The following is a 17237-nucleotide window of genomic DNA, read 5'->3' as shown; positions in this document are numbered from 1 at the left end:
TGAGCCAAGGTCGACTCTTCTGGAGGAGGCGCAGCCCCTGAGCGGCGCGGTGCTGCATACCGCCGCGCTGCCCAGCCGGCCGCCGGCGGCGCCCTGTCCCCGTGCCCGCCGCCGGCCCGGCACCTTGGAGAGCTCCGCGTCGCCGCCGGGCTCGTTCCCGGGCTCGTTGCCGGGCTCGTTGCGCGTTTGCTGCGCGGGGCCGGGGCCGCCCCGCCGCCCCTCGGCATCCCCGGCGGCCGCGGATGCGCCGCTCCGCCCAGGCTGCCGGCGAAGGAAGAAAAGTTTGGGGGGCCACTTTAGGGCCGCCGGAGCGGCGGAGGAGAAGGAGGATGCGCGGTTTCGCCGGCTGATCGCGAAGGAAGGATGACCGAGGGAGGATGTGCACCAGCAGCCAGATCATCGGGAGCCTCCTGGTGCTCTCCGTGCTGGAGATAGGGTTAGGGGTGTCCAGCGTGGCCGTGGGGGCGGTCAGTTTCAGCCTGGTCCTCACAGAGCATAAACCTCAGCTGGGAGACTCTTCTCCGGTATGGAGCGGGGTGTGTGTACGTTAGCCATTTCACTCTCTCTTTAACTCTTTATGGTGATGATCAGACCGTGAGAAGGCACCCTCCCCTCCCTCCCTTCCCCTGCCTTCCCCTCCGCGTGTGCATGCTGCGCCGGGAGCCGCGCTGGGTCCATTGCCGATGTGCATGGGGAAGAGTCTGCATGCTCGTGGGACTGGGGAGAGAGCCGCGTGTGGGTGTCGGGATAGGGGGGACCCCTTCTTGCTCGCTTTTTACCTTGTTTTGATTTTGATGTAAATGATTGAACTTTCCGTGAACCCCTTCTCACACTTGGGGAAGCCCGATGCCTCGAATGCTTCCAGCATTAAGGAGCCTGGGCCATAGCTTGTAATCTTTCAATCGACTAGGAGCTCTGCTTTTAAAAAAGAACAGCCCTGTACCTTATGACTAGACTGTTAAAGGGCGTTTTAAAATAATGAATGTCAAGGCTTTGTCAGCTGAGCTTTGAGCCTTTGGAGGAAAAAAAAAAAAAAAAAAAAAAAAAAAGGAAAAGGGCAAGAAAATGAAAGAAATGTTCTCATGATCTGGGCATCCTGAGCTTCTAGTAAAATGAATTAAAAATAAATAAATAAATAAATAACACCAATAATGGGTTAATAGAAGGAACAGGTTCATAACACAGCAGAAACATGTTCATATCATTGAGCATTTCTCACTTCTCAAAAACCTTTATTTTTTTCAGTTTGAGATAAACATGTTTCTAGGAAGCATTTTCCTACAGAGGGTTATTTATATTTATGAAACAAAGAGAAGGAAAAATCGAATATTCAACCTAAACATGAGTGGGCATTTTTGAACTCCAAAGCTGTTTTGGCCAGCTTGGATCAAACAGCAATATTTCTAAAAGCATTATTTGTATTGCTTGAGATAAGATGTTAAATGCAACAAACTCTTGGTTATTCATCAGCTTAACTCCTATAATTTACAGATTCATTCTGACAAAGTGCTTCGTGTAATATTCTCACTGTCAATAATTATTAATTATTGACAACAGTCATAAATATCTGTAGCAGTACATAAACACATGATTCTGCACTGCAGAACAGGTAGGCGAGATAGGAGAATGAAGACATGATAATATAGGACACTGGCCAGCAGATAATGCTATTATCAAAATCAGTTCAAAGGAGGAGGTTTCTGATCTTTGCTGATGAAGAAAAAAGATTACTTTAAAACATGTGTCTATCCGAGGATTTAATGACAGAGGGTAATATCCTGGGCTTCAGTGAAATCAGAGAATCCTGACCAGTCAGTGCGATCTGATTTCTATGCAGTGATTGCATTTTGTGACAATGCAATCACAGCTGATCCCATTTCATGACAATGCACATTTCCTGAACAACTGCTTCATTCTTTTTTATGTTTTTTGTTACTCCACATAGTTTATACTAGTCACAGATTAAGATCCTGTTACATCAGATGTTGGTTCCAAGGACTTTACAAGCAAAGCAAGAGACAGATGCAGGATTAAAGGAGATAAAGAAACAGCAAAGCAAAATTGATTGGTATAACAGGTGGTTGGATTAACACACCAGCAGTCTGGCTGATTTTGAGTTGTCTGTAGGTAGAGTTTTAGAGGGGAGTAAGACAGAGAACAATTAAGTGATTTTGCAGATGTTTATAGGAAATTCTCCCCATATGTGTGTGCAGAGCCATGGAAAGGAAACTGAAGGGACTTGTTTGAATGTGTAACAGGTGGGTGGAGGATGCCCACAACCAGAGTCAGCATCAACTGTTAGAAACTGAGCAAACAACAACACACTGGGTAGGCAGAGAGAGGACACACAAAAACTGTACTGTGAAAGCAGGTATCTTATTTTTCATGTAGTTGAGGAAATGAGAAATCACAGCACTGCACAGACTGGGGTGACACCATTATAAAGGTTTACTTACTTTGTGTTGAACTTTGATCAAATTCATCACCTTTGTGTCTTCCTTTTTGTACCACTCCAGCAGTTCAAACTGTCTGTAAGGTTGTGTTCTTCTGTCTAGAGAATTGGCGGTTAAGACAGGATAAGAAAAGGGCCACGGACCTACCTGTCTCCAGGGATGTTTAGGGCCATGAATAAATGTGTCCAAAGTAAAATGATTGGAGAAAGATTTGTTTGCACAATCCTCAGAATATGATGCTGTGGAAATGGCATAACCCACCTTTCTGCCCACTGGATCCTACACTGAGTTTATGTTGGCTGTATTAAACAATATGTATGCACTATATATACATTATATATATGATATATATCATATATCATATCATATATATGGATATATATATCATATATCATATTATATATATGATATATATATATACTATGTATATATATCATATATATATCTGATTCACATTCTTGAATCAAAGTTTCACCTTGAGAAATAAACAATGAGGAAAAGAAAAATAGAATTAAAGGAAAAAACTGATTCTTTGACATGTTGGGATGCAAAACGCTGTAGTTAAGTTGAACAGTGTCGTGACTCCTCTAGTAATTTATTTGGAAATATTCTAAAAACTTTTGACCCTATTTTACTCTTTACTTAAGTGGGTGGAACTCAGCAAAGGCCCAAGTTCATAAGGAAATAGATGAAGATAGCATCACCATGGAAACCCTAACCTGGATTCTTAACATTTGGGAATCAAAATCATGCACATTCTATCTGCTATACTTGCCTCCCTATGATGGCTTCTATTTGATATATTAGCTTTCTTTTTAAAAGTTTACTTTTTTTTTTTTTTTTTTTTTCATTGTCATCTTTCAGCCAGATAATTTACTAGCATAACTGACTTTAAGGATGTGAATCCCACCCATGGGATTAGAGATACAAGTGAAGTTAAGCATGGGCTGAAATGCTCTGATCATTGAATGCTCTGCATTATACACGAGCAAGCCACAGAAAGTGGAGTAGACAACAGTGAAGAAATGGAAAGCCTAGAGAATGTCTATATCAAAAATGCATGGAAATGGGAAAACATTTGTTGTTCTCATTGGATTTGAGCTAGATTACGATGCTACGAGTTGTTTAAAAAGTAGCCAGAAGAAAACAACTGAAGGTGAGAATGACTTCTTAAATTATCTAGAACATGTGGAGACAACTGACTGATTTCTTTCATATCATATGCAGTCTTTTAAAAAATTTCCATGGCTACTAGGTTAAAAAATAATATATAGTTCAAAAATATCTTAAGATGGATATGTTGTTGCTTTCTGGATTTTCTTTATGTTTTGTTATGATTGCATTATGATCTACTCCACAGGCTATTATCAGTGTCTCCCAGATTTCTGTAACCAGAAACTGAGATATAGTTTTGAAGTCTATTGTTCCAATTCAATTATGTGATGTACCACAGAAATGATCTAGCTCATGAGCATGTTGAACCACTACCACAACACAGCAAGAATGACAGCCATCCATTGGAAAGGATTTTATACAAAGAAAAAATCAGAACATAATCTTTCAAAACATATTCACTGATATTTTTTCAATGGCCACATACTTTCCCATTTATATTTGGAACATATTAGTCACTATGATTAGTGTCTATGTATTTACACACACATATGTATATGGCTGTAGTTCTCATTTATTCTGCAGTGGTGAATAAATTATTGCTATAAACAAGACTCTCACAGCAAGAAAGAAAGAGAATAAGACAAAAGCCACATCTTAGTCAAGCATGTCATCTATTTTTACTTAGAAGAGAAATACCTGATGATTCACTTCTGGCTATGCCCCTCAAGAATGATAGTCTCTTCCCTTATAAAGACAAATATCTAAATGTGTTTAACTGATGTGCATTCTCTGGATGTTTATCTGTCTGTCTGTCTGTCTGTAGGAGCAGAGTTACTATTCCCTTTATTTGTGATTATAGCAGTATGGAATTCTTCCTGCCCATGAAAAATCAGCATTTATAGTTTGGTATCAGAAATATGCTCCAAGATGTCGCTTGTAACAGTCAATTTCAACTATTTTTTTTTTTTTAATACAGTACTTGAAGGGAAGTCTTAAGGTTCAGTCAGTAGGGAACTCTCCCAGAGCAAGACTATTATTTTGGACTGTTAAATCAATGTTGGTGGCCTAAAATTTTAAAACATTCATTTTTTTACATCTAGTTTTTACTGCTGCCAAGTTTCTTTTGGAAAAGAACGGTCAAATTATTTTTTTCAAAGGAACACGCACAAAAAAACCCACATTATTGTTCAGCATGCAGACAAAATGCAGATGTGATCCTACTTTATTTTAACATGTGCATTGAATTTTCATCAAACTGGCCATATTTCTGGCTGGCTCCTGCTCCTAATGAAATTAATTTCAGCACTGTCAGTGAGCTCGGTAGAAACTGGAGAGCGTTCTGTTCTGTACACGAAGGAGGATGTACCAAGTGTGGCAGCTGCTTGCCTTATGTGGAACCAGGACAATTCACCAGAGCTCGGGAGTCTTTCAGCAGGTTTTCTTTATCATTCAGACCTTCCAGAAGCACATGCCGTTCTTCAAGCTGGCCTGTTCAAGCAGACTTCTAGTGCCTGATTTGTATTTAAGAGAATCTGCTGAATATAGATTGACTTAAGCATACGTTAAAATGGTTTTTTAAGACTCTAGTTCATCTACTGCAAATTATTCTTAATTTGTTAGTTTTCAAGAAACAAGCAATCATGCTCTAAGTATTTAATACAAAATAGGATAATTAAACATTATTTACTGCTTGTTATTCTAAAGTAGATCCTAAACAAGTAATACTCTTCTTTTGCACTGAGAAGTTGAGTGTTTTTCCAGATAGCCAGGTGTTTTGTGAACCACCTATGACAGGTCCAGAGACCCACTTCTAAATTTCCACAAGTTCTTCTGAAAAGCTCTTTCCATTTTTAAAGTATCTTTGAAGGCCTAGAAACATATGAAAGGAAACACTAATCCAACTCAGATTTGGAATAATCTCCCTTCCTCTATTTCATCAAATACATATGGTTGACCTGGAATGCTGGAGGGCTCTCTATACAATGGGTGTATTCTGAGTTTCTTTGTCATGAATAATAACTGGCAATCAAATTGTCCTTATATTTAATGGTTTTCTCTAACATTTTCTTCAGTCTCTCCAGAAAGAGTTCCCACAGACAGTCTTCATTTTCTCACACTACTACTTTTGCCTTTTTGCCTCCTTAAAAAAAAATAAAAAATAAAATAAAATAAAAAATAAAAATAAAGAATTCCTAGGTTTAATATACAGCATAAAAACAGTTTGTTTTCTTCTGCATGATGGAAACCAACAAATTTGGCTCCCTGCAAATACAACTGAAACTGTTTTTGTTTTTGTTTTTGTTTTCTGATTTTTTTTTTCATAATACAATTAAGAAAGTCCTCTTTTTTTTTCCAGGAGAAAGTGAATGAAGCCAGGTTTTCAGTTTCAGCAAATATGAAATAGGGATGGATCCAAACCACAAAACTTGACTCTAAATTGAGATTTCAGCCTCCTTACCAAAATTTCTGGGTGTTTGGATCTGAGGTTTTGTTTCAAGACCGTATTTAATATAAAAAATTAAAGCAGGCTCAAAATAAACATTCTCTTTTTCTGGGAGGTCTTTGATTCTTTATTCCAAAGTTCAACAGGCCAAATGTGCATATATTGAACAAAGGCAGGCACAGACACAGTGTGAATGGCAAAGGGTCCACAGGCAAATAGACACTAATGCATCACTTTGCAATCACACTCACACTAACAGGAGGACTTTGACTCTGCTAGGTTCCTGGAAAATCTTCCTGGAAGGGGGACAGAGACACTCACAGTCCACTGAGTTTCAAAAGCAGTCTAAGAGGCTTTTGTGCTTTGTAACATTTTTTTTAAATTATTATTATTTTTTAACCCATCATCCAAGAGAGGTTCTGTTCCTATTATCAGGTGATATATTCAGTTCCTGCCTCTCTGTGATAGTCTTGACATGAAATAGCATGTATCATAGGAGCTATGACTACATCTGCAACCAAAAGTTACCCCAGAAAAAAAATAGGAATTGCTTGCAAATAGTGATATATGTAGTTGGTTTTTTTTTGTTGTTGTCGTTTTGTTTTGTTTTGTTTTTAAGTGAGATGTTGATCTTTTAGCTTCTTACGCATTTTCTGATGAATCATAATCACAAAAGAAAAGAAAAAAAAAATCTAACAGTGAAACATAGCTTCAACAAGTCCCTCTCTAACTCCTAGTGCATTTTGGAGGGCTTATTCATTTAGCTTATCCTTCATGAAATGTTCTAGCCTTATTCCCAGCATAAGTTTTGAACACTTGAACATTTGATCTTCAGTCTTCAATGGTATATTTCTTTTCCACTCTTGATTTACTGTATTTAATGTAAGAGTGTTTGCCTTAATTTACTTCAAGTTTGACATAGAAAATTTTACTGTATTTAAAGAGTCCAAGAGATTAGTAAAAATCAGTGGAGTATAACCAATGGTTATCCAAAAAACAGTGATACCTCAGCATGGCAGTATTAGTCATGGGTATAATGCAGCCAAAAGTATCTCAACTGTTAAAAGTCAAGTTTAAATAGTAATGGTATATTGACATGACAAAGTCTTTCAAAATAGCCAAAAATAGAAAGGGAGTGGCAAGACAGCAGAGCCCCTGATGGCCGTATTCCAGTTGGCAGTATTATAAAAGAGAAGAACTCAAAATTAAAAAATAAACCAGAACACAGGAAATTCCTTTTCAGTCTGATGCATACTCACAACCTTTTGTTGGTACAAAAAGTGAGTGTAGCTTCTTCCATCTACTTTTCACTACTGTTGACCATAACTTCAGAAGCCCAGAAGCGTTATAGAAAATTACTATAGCACTACCAATAAATAAATAAATATTTGTTAATTTTTAATATTCATTAATTAAAAGTCATTAATATCCTGAGCCACTGGCTGATCTATCAAAAAGCAATGATCTGAGTCATATGATCAGAGTCAATGATCAGAGACATAATGTCCCATGACTTCCCAGCCTTTCTAGAGCTCTGTATATTGAGAAGCCTGGGTAAGGCAACTCTGCATGAGCAGTGTCCTCATGCCCCATGTAATGCGAATATTCTCTTTGTAAAGCAGATTTCCATTGTTTCCAGTGGATCAGGATCTTCTACAACCTTAGAAGAGAGAGATAAGCATTTTCAAAGCATGGCATGAGGTTTAATTTCCTGACACTGGTTCAAATTCATCCATTGGTTTTAATAGCAAAATGCCTGCTGTCATAAATAAATAACCATACAGTTTTTTGGGCAAGCCTTTACTGTGTGAGTGTGACACACTGTTATCTCAAAAAAAAAAAAATAATAATAATAATACTGACCCTTTGCTACTGCCCAAATGTTTTTATTCCAAGATTTTTAGTACCTTCATGAACAGTAGTGCATCCAGTTTTATAACTTTCTTGTCTTGTAGTCATATGAATTATAAAAATTTGGCATAACCTTTGGAAGCTCACAAAGAAGAATGTGTAAGAACTAGGAAAATTCAATTTGTCTGGTGTCTCTGTTGAGTTCTTTAACTACAGGGCACCTTATTTCCTGTGTATGGAGAGAGAGAGAGAGAGAGAGAGTAGATATGCAGAGATGTATAGAAAATACAGACCCTGACGCAATAAAATATTACTCCAGGTAATCCCTTCTGATACTTTAATGTCTATGGAATAACAGGGTCACTCCTTACTTTATGGAAGCCAGTATCTTAGGTCTTGCAGATCAGCTTATTCACTATTCTTTGGATTTCAGCAGGAAAGTATCCTTGGTAATATAAGCATCTGGCACTGTATAATGGTGATTTGGAAGACTGTATGTCCCATCCTTGAAAAACAATAAAGAATGGTAAAACTGCCCAAATGGGTGGGTTCTAATACTAAGGGAACCTGTAATTTCCTTGTTGCTCCTTTGGTCATGTGCAAGACTAATATAACATGTTCATCACAGACTGTCCTATTTTTACCTTCTGGATAGAATACAATGGAAACAGAAAGTCTTCTCCAGTTGAAATTAATGATAAAAAATCAATTTATTTTAACAGGCAATTCTTTTTAAAAATAAAAAATAAAAAAAATGAGTGACGTATTCTTTTAGTTTGGAAGGGAAATTATCAGAAACACATCTTTGGAAATGTACAACATTTTATTTTTTAATCTAGTTAAGGTACATTTGTTATAAGTTGAAACTGCTTTTGATGGAATCTTCCAGATCCTTTACATAAACTTCCTATAACTCATAAGATTTTCTTTATACATTTTTTTTCCTTTTAATCCTATTCAATCACTATAGAGAGAAATGATATTATTAGTCTGCTTTATCAAGACTGACTGAATCAAACTTAATTACAGTGATGTTCCAAATAAATAATTTTTTGAGCTTTCTGCATGAATGTTGAAAAATGGAAAGCACTACGTATCAAAACCTGAAGCATGGCTTGAGTTGAAGCAAGGACAGAATTGGGAGTGAAATATTAAAACTTCACAGAAAGCTTGAGTAATAACATACAAAGCAGGTGTGATAGTTATTAGTTGAAATCTTCCCTACCTATGGGAAAGGGGCAGAGGGAGCCCTTCGTGTTCATTTGATTTTATTATTATTCCAACTGATGAGCTCTAGTAGCAATTACCAGCTGTGCAGTAGATGTCCTGAGCTATTCAGTGCCATGACCCAGCCCTTTACATGATTAGATTGGTATTAAATTCACATCCCATGCTTAGTATAGAGGTAAATAATGTATAAAATGAAAATATATTAACTGTGGGGAACTGATTCAATGGCCTAACTCAGAGTAAAAATACATCTCAAGGCTTATGCCTAGCTACATGAACAAACAACTTTGGCTAAAGGGAGATAAACTGTGTAGTAAAGCAGCTCCTCAACTGGGATACTGAAGTTGCAACATTCTGGTAAGCAAATTATGTACATATGTAATATATCATAGGGACCCTGAACAATACCGAGAAACTGCTTAATTTTTTTTTCTCTTATGTAATAGCCAAGCCTGTTCTGTGACTTACTCCTAAATCAAGGACAGCTAAAGCTTTTTACTAGAAACACCACCTCAGTGCAAAAAGGATGTGGAAAAATCCAGTCTTAAAACTACAAAATTACTTTCCAGTAGGGGTGTTTGGTTTTCAGCTTTACTGAAATTAAGTAGCATAGTTTTCTTAACAATGGAATTTATGAGGTATTGAAGGAACCTTTTGACAGTATTGCAGACACCTGGAGAAGGCCTTATTGCTTTCATACAATTAGTTCCTACCACGACTGCTCTTTCAGGGCTGTTCCCTGATTCCCTCATTGAACTTGTATGAGGAAACAGAGACATCAGAGAACATCTTTGTCTTAGACACAGATCACTACAACACATTAAGTTTTATTCATAAGAGCTGGTATGGGGTTGTATGTTTTCTTTTGTTTTGTGTTTTAATCACTTCTTGCCTAATACTTGATGTCACGACTGACAGATCAGTTTGTGAAAGGGAACTACATGAAAAAGGACAGATCCCTTCACACAATCTCTTGCAGAGTGTACTATCCAGACTCTGCAACAGTTTTTTCCTGCATGTTCACTGTAGCCACATCAACAGATGTACTTGGTATTTACATTTGCACCCACAGACCTGACTGACCTGTATTCTTGCCTTGAGGTCCACTGTTTTGAGGACAACGGTCCATACACAATACCTCAGTGGTTCACACTGAAGGATTAGGGCATTAGGTAGGATTGAAAGTAGATGAAGTAGGATTTGGATCACTGATTACTACCTTACTAAACTTATTTTCTAATAAAATAAATTATATAAAGAAAAAAAAAAAGTATAAAGACATCTTTATCTGGCACAATTGTGGTTTGTGTTTTTTTTTTTTTTCCCCATATTTTGTTTATTCAAGCAGCTTAAAAGTAGGCCTGCTTTCTTTCTCTACTTTTTTCTATTTTTATGACTAATCATCCTCAGTCTGCCTTCCCAATCTAGCTTCTTCTTGTATAAGTTTATGGCTGAGGTATAACTTCCTGAGTCATATGGTTTGTAATAAAAATGCTGACAACTATAACCATTGCCTAGCTTACTGTTGTGGCCACCACTAAAGCAACACAGCAGGATTTAAACTTGAGACCTTAATGATGAAATAATTGTTTGTTTGTTTTTCCTTTTCAGTTTCTGCTTTGTGGCATATGTGGAATATTGTGTGCCAAAAAAAAATCTGGACTTGTTGTAAGTTTTTCCAATACACTTATAACACACAAGTATTTGAAAGGCATACTTATCTAAGTTGAACACTTTACTTAGCACATACTGTGTCCAAGTGTTTCTGCTAAAAAACCACTAAATATTGCAAGCCAGCAGTCCAAAGAAAACAATCAGCACTTTGGGTTCATCAGGCAACACAAAGCATTTCTGAAATGCCCTATTTAGGTCATGCCAATTTAAGCCATATATCCAATTTATCCCTGTCTGGATAGAAAACCTCTTCACATAAATCAATGACAAGTCAAGAAAGAGATCCTCAGCAGTGGATTATATCTTCTTTCCTTCAAGAAACCATTTCTGTAAAGTGTGGCATGACTGGGCTACCAACTCAATGAGGTTGCTGAACAAGTTTGATTTTAGATATTGTTCACTGTTCATGGTTCTTTTTACAATCAGAATAATGAAAAAAAAAAAAACAGTTTTAAAATGATGATGGATATCTTCTGTTTCTTCTAAGAGTAAGAAGTATAGTCATTTTTCTGACTGCAGCAAAATGGTGTGATTGCAACACAAATCACTGCAGAATTTTGTCTTTATGTTAAAGACTTGATCTTATTGTAAGTTATAATGTCTGGCTTTAATCCTCAGTCAGCTTGGTTATCGTGCCATGCACAAATGTAAGCCATGTAAAATAAGTGTAAGTGTGAAGGGAATCAACATCTCTCTCTTATTACTATTTTCAAATATCAATGAATTACCCTAAACCCTGTTACAATTACGGCCTCATTTCTTAAAGGATATAGACCATACTCAGTTTCTAAAAGCTGTCTGTTCTGCTGGTCTCATGTAATAGTGACTTGCTAGTGGACTGCAAAGTGAATGCCGCTTCACTGACAAAATTCTCTTCTCAGCTGTGTACAGAAGCAGTCTGTGAGGCTCCATAAATTGTTTCCACAACAGAAGCATATATACAAAACCATACTGAGTCACATCAAAGGTCCATCTAGACAAATATCTGTCAGACCAGCAGCATCTAGGGAAGTGAATAAGGCAATCATTTAGCAATAAGGTCTTTCAGCCTCATGTGATTTGTGGCTCAAGGACATCCTGAACCAGAGATGGCATCTTTGTGATTAAAGCGATGAGTTCTTTAAACATGTCTCATTAATTGCAGCCTGTTTCACTTCCTTCTAAAGTTTCCAGAAACATTTTAACCACATTATTATTATTAATAATAATTATAATAAAGCAAAAAAATTTAGTCCACACTGACCTTCTCTAAAGCTGCATAGATTTCTGGTTGATTCTGTTGCTTCTTTGTCCAGCACACTCACCTTCAGCATGTTTGAAGACCCACAAAAGCTGTAGGAAGTCTCCAATTTGCTATCAGACTGAACAAACTAGAACTGAACAAGAGGCACAGTTGGTTGTTACATAAAGCAAGAGAAACTCACTGCAAATACATGAGGCATTCACTCCTGAGAATTAGTGAGAAACCGCCCAATAGAAAATTATGACACATTGTCATGTTGTTGTTTTGAATTAAATGTTGGAAATCAGAAGATTTGTGTCCTAATAGTCCTTACATTGTCTAGTTTTTAACACAGGCAACTAATTCTACGTAACTTTATCTTACATGCAACATCAATCTTAACTCTTGGACACCAGAGGGTATTGTATTCCCTCAGAGTCCTGTGGGACCTGTGGGAGTTAAAAAATGAATGTCAGTGAAGTTCTTTGCAATCTGTGATGCTATCAAAGTACTGAGTTATGGTTAGACAAATTTTTTATATGAATGAATCTGTCTCTGAGAAATGTTACTGTGACATAACCTCTCTTGTCTTTCCTGACAGATGATCCTTTTTTCTGCCTGTTGCATCTGTGGACTTATCGGAGGAATTTTAAATTTTCAATTTCTTCGTGCTCTGACAAAGAAGTCATCTGCTCTCTATTCTTTGCATCTTGCCTCCATGTCTCTTGCATGCATTGGAATTGGTGGTTGCACCCTTTCTTCATGGCTCACTTGTCGGCTAGCCAGCTATGAACAAAGGCGTATGTTCTCAGAAAGAGAACATTCATTGCATCACTCCCATGAAATGGCAGAAAAAGTGAGTTGTGTGTCTTTCTTATTTGTTCTGCTTCCCTTAAAAAAAGCTACTGTATGTCTTAATGTATACAACTGGCAATGGGTGTATTCAATTTTTAGTTATATATGAGAAAGAGTTTCTGGGAAATGAAACTGCCATTCTGTGTGAGCTTTATTGTATTGCATTATATGGGGCTATTTTTAGGTACTGTATATTTGCAGTACATCCATTTCAATGAAGTACATCCATTTTCAACATAATTCCATTGTATAGCTATCAAGGGGTTTAGTTGCTAAATATAGCACTTCATAAATAATTGGAAGCCTTATTAATATGGATTATCATGTATTGTACTGTGAAAAAGCACAGAATGCTTTCTGTAACATCATTGCATGCTTCCAGGATTTAATCAGTTTCTTCCTCTCACAAGTACTCAGCTTATAAAGTAGGTTATTTAAACACAAAATCCGCAGCTCAAAAACCTAGAAGACTAAACCTAAGCACCTAAGGCATATTTAGACATGTAAATGAAACCGGTCTGATCTGCAGCAGCACTGAGCATTTATTTGCTTTCTCTGTTAAAACGAAGTTTACCATGCTGTCTCAGTCCATGCTGAGGTGCTGAAATTTAAGATCTCAAAGTTAAGCACACAGGGACAATAAAAAAAAATAAATAAATAAAATTAATGAAATCAGCTTCTTGAGAGTTAGGGATGTGATTAATTTTCAAGGAGTAAGATATTTACTGACACCCCATTCTTTACGTCTTGGTTTAGTATTCAGTGTTTTTCATTTGAGCAATGACTAGAGAAATGAACAAAAGTCATGCAGACTGCCCATCTAAACTGCCATGTGCCAGTTTACATTACAGTTAAGTTTAATTACTGAGACCTCTGAAAAGCAAAGGATAAATTTATTCAGAGTGTAGCATGTTTTAAGATTCTCCAATAAAACACAATAGAGCAACTAATTGTCCATTATGTAAAAATTACTTGTCACTATTCTGTTTTATTTTTTTTTAATGAAATGAGACAATTAGAAATATATAATGAATTCACTTTAGAAAATGTTTTAAACACATTTAAAAAACTTATTTAGTATAGGTTACAACAGCAACCTAAAATCTAGTGAAAAAATAAATTTCTCCCTCTCATTTTAAAATGAAGTATAATTCTGATGAGCTACATAGGTCTTGCAAACAGTAGGCTAGATCCTGCCTTTCAAAGAGGCTCTTGCCTCAACAAGATGAAGCCCATCTGAGAGAAAAAGGTACAGACAAAAGAAATGGCTTGGCAAGAAAAATGCTTCAAAATGTAAGCCCTGCCCTGTCACTTTGGGCAGGAGATGACCATACACAGCAGTAGATCACTGCTCCATTTCTTTGCCTGTTGAGGTTTTGCACACTTAGCTGTGAGGACTGCCAGATGCCTATCTATCTTGGGTGAATGCAGGATGAGCACCACTGGTGGACTCACTGCATGTGTCTTGTAGGATTAAGTATAGGATTGTATGTAGGATTGTATGTAGGATGTAGGATTAAGCATGCACAGATGACCTGATCTGGGACTTCTCAGACCTACAGCCTGTGTGGGACCGCCTGCTGCTGGCGGGTCTGAGTGCATGCTCAAGGCATGCCCTTAAAAAATAACGAAGGCAACTTAACAACGTAAAAAGTTATGTCAAATTAGGCCCTAATTTATAAAAATAGTTGTAAAGTGTTTTATATATAAGAATATTTCGTATATTTATACTGATATACAGTAATATAGACATGTACTGCATGTGCATTTATTTGTGCTATATTTATCGTATAATTGTTATATTTATATTAGAGATTGAGGGGTATTGAAATAACCGACCTGCCCAGCTGCCCGGTGGTTCCCCCGACACCAGAGTTACCTCCAAGGTACGCTGAACACTAGGGAGCTACCATGTTGTTATGTCACTTCAGGAAGTGCCACCTCTAAGAGGAAGTCATAGCTTCAGCTAATCAAAGTTGGCTGATGCTGTGACATCTCTCTGAGTCAGGAACAGTGCTTCCAGGTGGTGACATAATTCTACGTGGTGAATGCTGCAATTTGGAAGTAAGTTGAGTATTTAAAATATTCACCCTAGTTACAGACATCCAAATTCTCCGGTTTGGATGTTGCCACCATTAACTCACTCTGCTTCTAACCCGTGTGCTCCTTCATTTCTTGAATTCAGAAACTTTTTTTTTTTTTAATTTATTAATACTTTTATTTTTGAGGATATAAGTATTGGGGAAAATAAATTATTTTCAATATTTTCTGATATTAAGGTGGTATTCTAACAGTTAATGTCTGCGGAGGATTCAAGTGATAAAAGTGACAAAAGGAATCATACACTTTGTCACTCATTCGTGGCTTGCCTTCCAACAGAGCAGTACCTTTTACTTGTGGCTAATTGAGAGTTAATATTACATGGTTTGGTATTCTTGTTCCCTTTCCCAGCTGACCAATACCTTCAGCTTAGAACCCACAAAGCATTTAGGCACTTACAAACTGGCAGCTGCAGTGCCTTGTTTCAGAGCAGGCAGTCTCCAGACAGGAATCCCAAGTTCAGTGTTAGGCATGCATCAGTTTCCTCTTCAGTTCATAAGGAGAATAAAACACCATGTGAAAGCATCGAGCACCATCACCTGCCAAATGAAGAGGTGGGTGATAGAAAATGCTCAGAAAGTTTACATGCCTTCTTTTCTTTGAAGCTTGTGCTTGATTACAGATTATTGATTGGCAAGTCTATTTGGTTTGATGGCCCTAAGCTTACTTTGTAGAGAAGAATAGCACGTCCCTTCTTTCAGAAAAAAGTGCAGGGAACAATTAAGTCCTGTGATCTATTTTAAAATGTAGGTGGTAAAACCTGAGAGAGGAGGCACCAGCGCTTCCACTTAATATGAAACTGAGTTTTGGTCTCTGTATCCCTAGTTATTTATAAATGAAATATTGTGGAGGAAATAAGGGGAGAAGTGAGAAAGGGGAAAACTGGAAATAAAGGCCAGGCCCTATAATTTCCTTCTCTTTACCAAGTATCTCAGTCTTGATGCTATAGAGTTAGAGTTTTTCTTTCTGTCCTTTCCTGTCTTTTTAACCCAGTGAATCTTGCTTTACTTTCTTCATAGAAACCTCCACAAAAATGGTGAAAACCACATCCCTTTTCTTCAACATTTCCTCCAACTGTACCTATGAGGTAGAAGAGGTTAATTTTAATCTTCCCATGCAGAAAAGAGCTATTGGTTCTCAAGCAAAAATTTTAGAATTAGCATAACAGTGGCAACTCTACCTCATCTACGCGAATTCTAAAAAGAATAGCCAAAACTGCATTTTTATTCATGCCTATTCCTCTTGGCATAGTTGGATGTTCTCTGGGATCTGTCATTGGACATAAGCAGCAGATCACTTTATGTTTGCATCCTGATTCAATTTGGTGAGGGGAAAAAAAAAAAAAAAAAAAAAAAAGCTTAGGACTGCTTAAAATTAGGCAGTTCTGAGCATAAACTCCACATGGCTTTGCAGTCTTGAAGGTCAGAGAAGTGCTTAATGAATGTAGTCATCTGCAGGCTTACACAGCTGCTAAGTAGGCATTGTTTGGACTGCAATCTGAGATTTAGAAAATCTAACTCCAAACAAATCTTGTTTTAGGTGCCTTAGGATTCGGACTCATGAGCAGGTCAGCTTACTTTGGGATGACTCATCTGCCACTTGAGCAGCAACTGCTGAACTGCTAAAATTGTAGTCTGGCATATTAAGGGAAAACCAAAATCAGTCCCATCCCAAGGCAAGCAGCCTTTACTCAGGCGTCAAAACCCTTAGATCCTATTTGGATCTAGACCTTCATGCCAAAATGTCTGTCCCAGCCAGCATCAAATGGCATCTGTTTGTAGTATGTCAGCATGGGAAAAAGGTTTGAACAGAAATGAAGACTTAATTACCATCTTTTTCCTTTGTAGATTACTACACAAGTTTAAGTTGAGGCATTTTAAAGGACAGCATCACAAAACTTGCACGGATGCCATCAATGCTGTGTATGTGGTCTGAGAGTAATGTCCGACTCAATCAGTGTCAATGAGTCTAGCAGCTTTCAAATGTACTTAATTTATGTAGGAAAAAATATGATTACTTTCTTTTACAGTGACATTTATGAAGCCAAATAAAAAATGTAAAGTTTTTCTGAATGCAAAACATTCAGAGTTTGTTAGGTATTACAACCTTAGCTAACTAAATTTCAAACATCATAAATTAATTTTAGTTTTAATCAATGTTTTCTATTCTTGTTGCAGGAAATGACAGACAACCTAAGCAATGGCGGCCCACATCTGATTTATAATGGAAGCGTATACTAAAGGGTTTTTTAAAGTTCATTTGAATGAAGTGGTTTTAGAATTTTCTTCAGGAA

General features: G+C 37.3%; 1 protein-coding gene across 2 annotated transcripts; it reads left to right on the top strand.

The window, feature by feature from the left end:
• Nucleotides 1–377: 377 nt before the first annotated feature.
• On the top strand, nt 378–17237 carry TMEM196 (transmembrane protein 196; the record flags this gene model as incomplete). Of its 2 annotated transcripts, XM_082753898.1 has the most annotated exons (5): nt 378–524; nt 10705–10761; nt 12591–12845; nt 14657–14730; nt 17122–17237. In XM_082753898.1, the coding sequence occupies 5 exons, from the start codon at nt 378–380 to the stop codon at nt 17126–17128; spliced, it is 540 nt and encodes a 179-aa protein (XP_082610024.1). The 2 variants fall into 2 exon arrangements, with proteins under 2 accessions (XP_082610024.1, XP_082610023.1); XM_082753897.1 differs by lacking the exon at nt 14657–14730 and having other exon boundaries at nt 378–542; nt 17122–17184.

This window comes from Aythya marila (assembly GCF_965140915.1).
Source record: "Aythya marila genome assembly, chromosome: 2".
NCBI lineage: Eukaryota > Metazoa > Chordata > Aves > Anseriformes > Anatidae > Aythya > Aythya marila.
The sequence above is the reverse complement of the archived record's forward strand: the minus strand, read 5'-3'. Positions and strand labels throughout refer to the sequence as shown.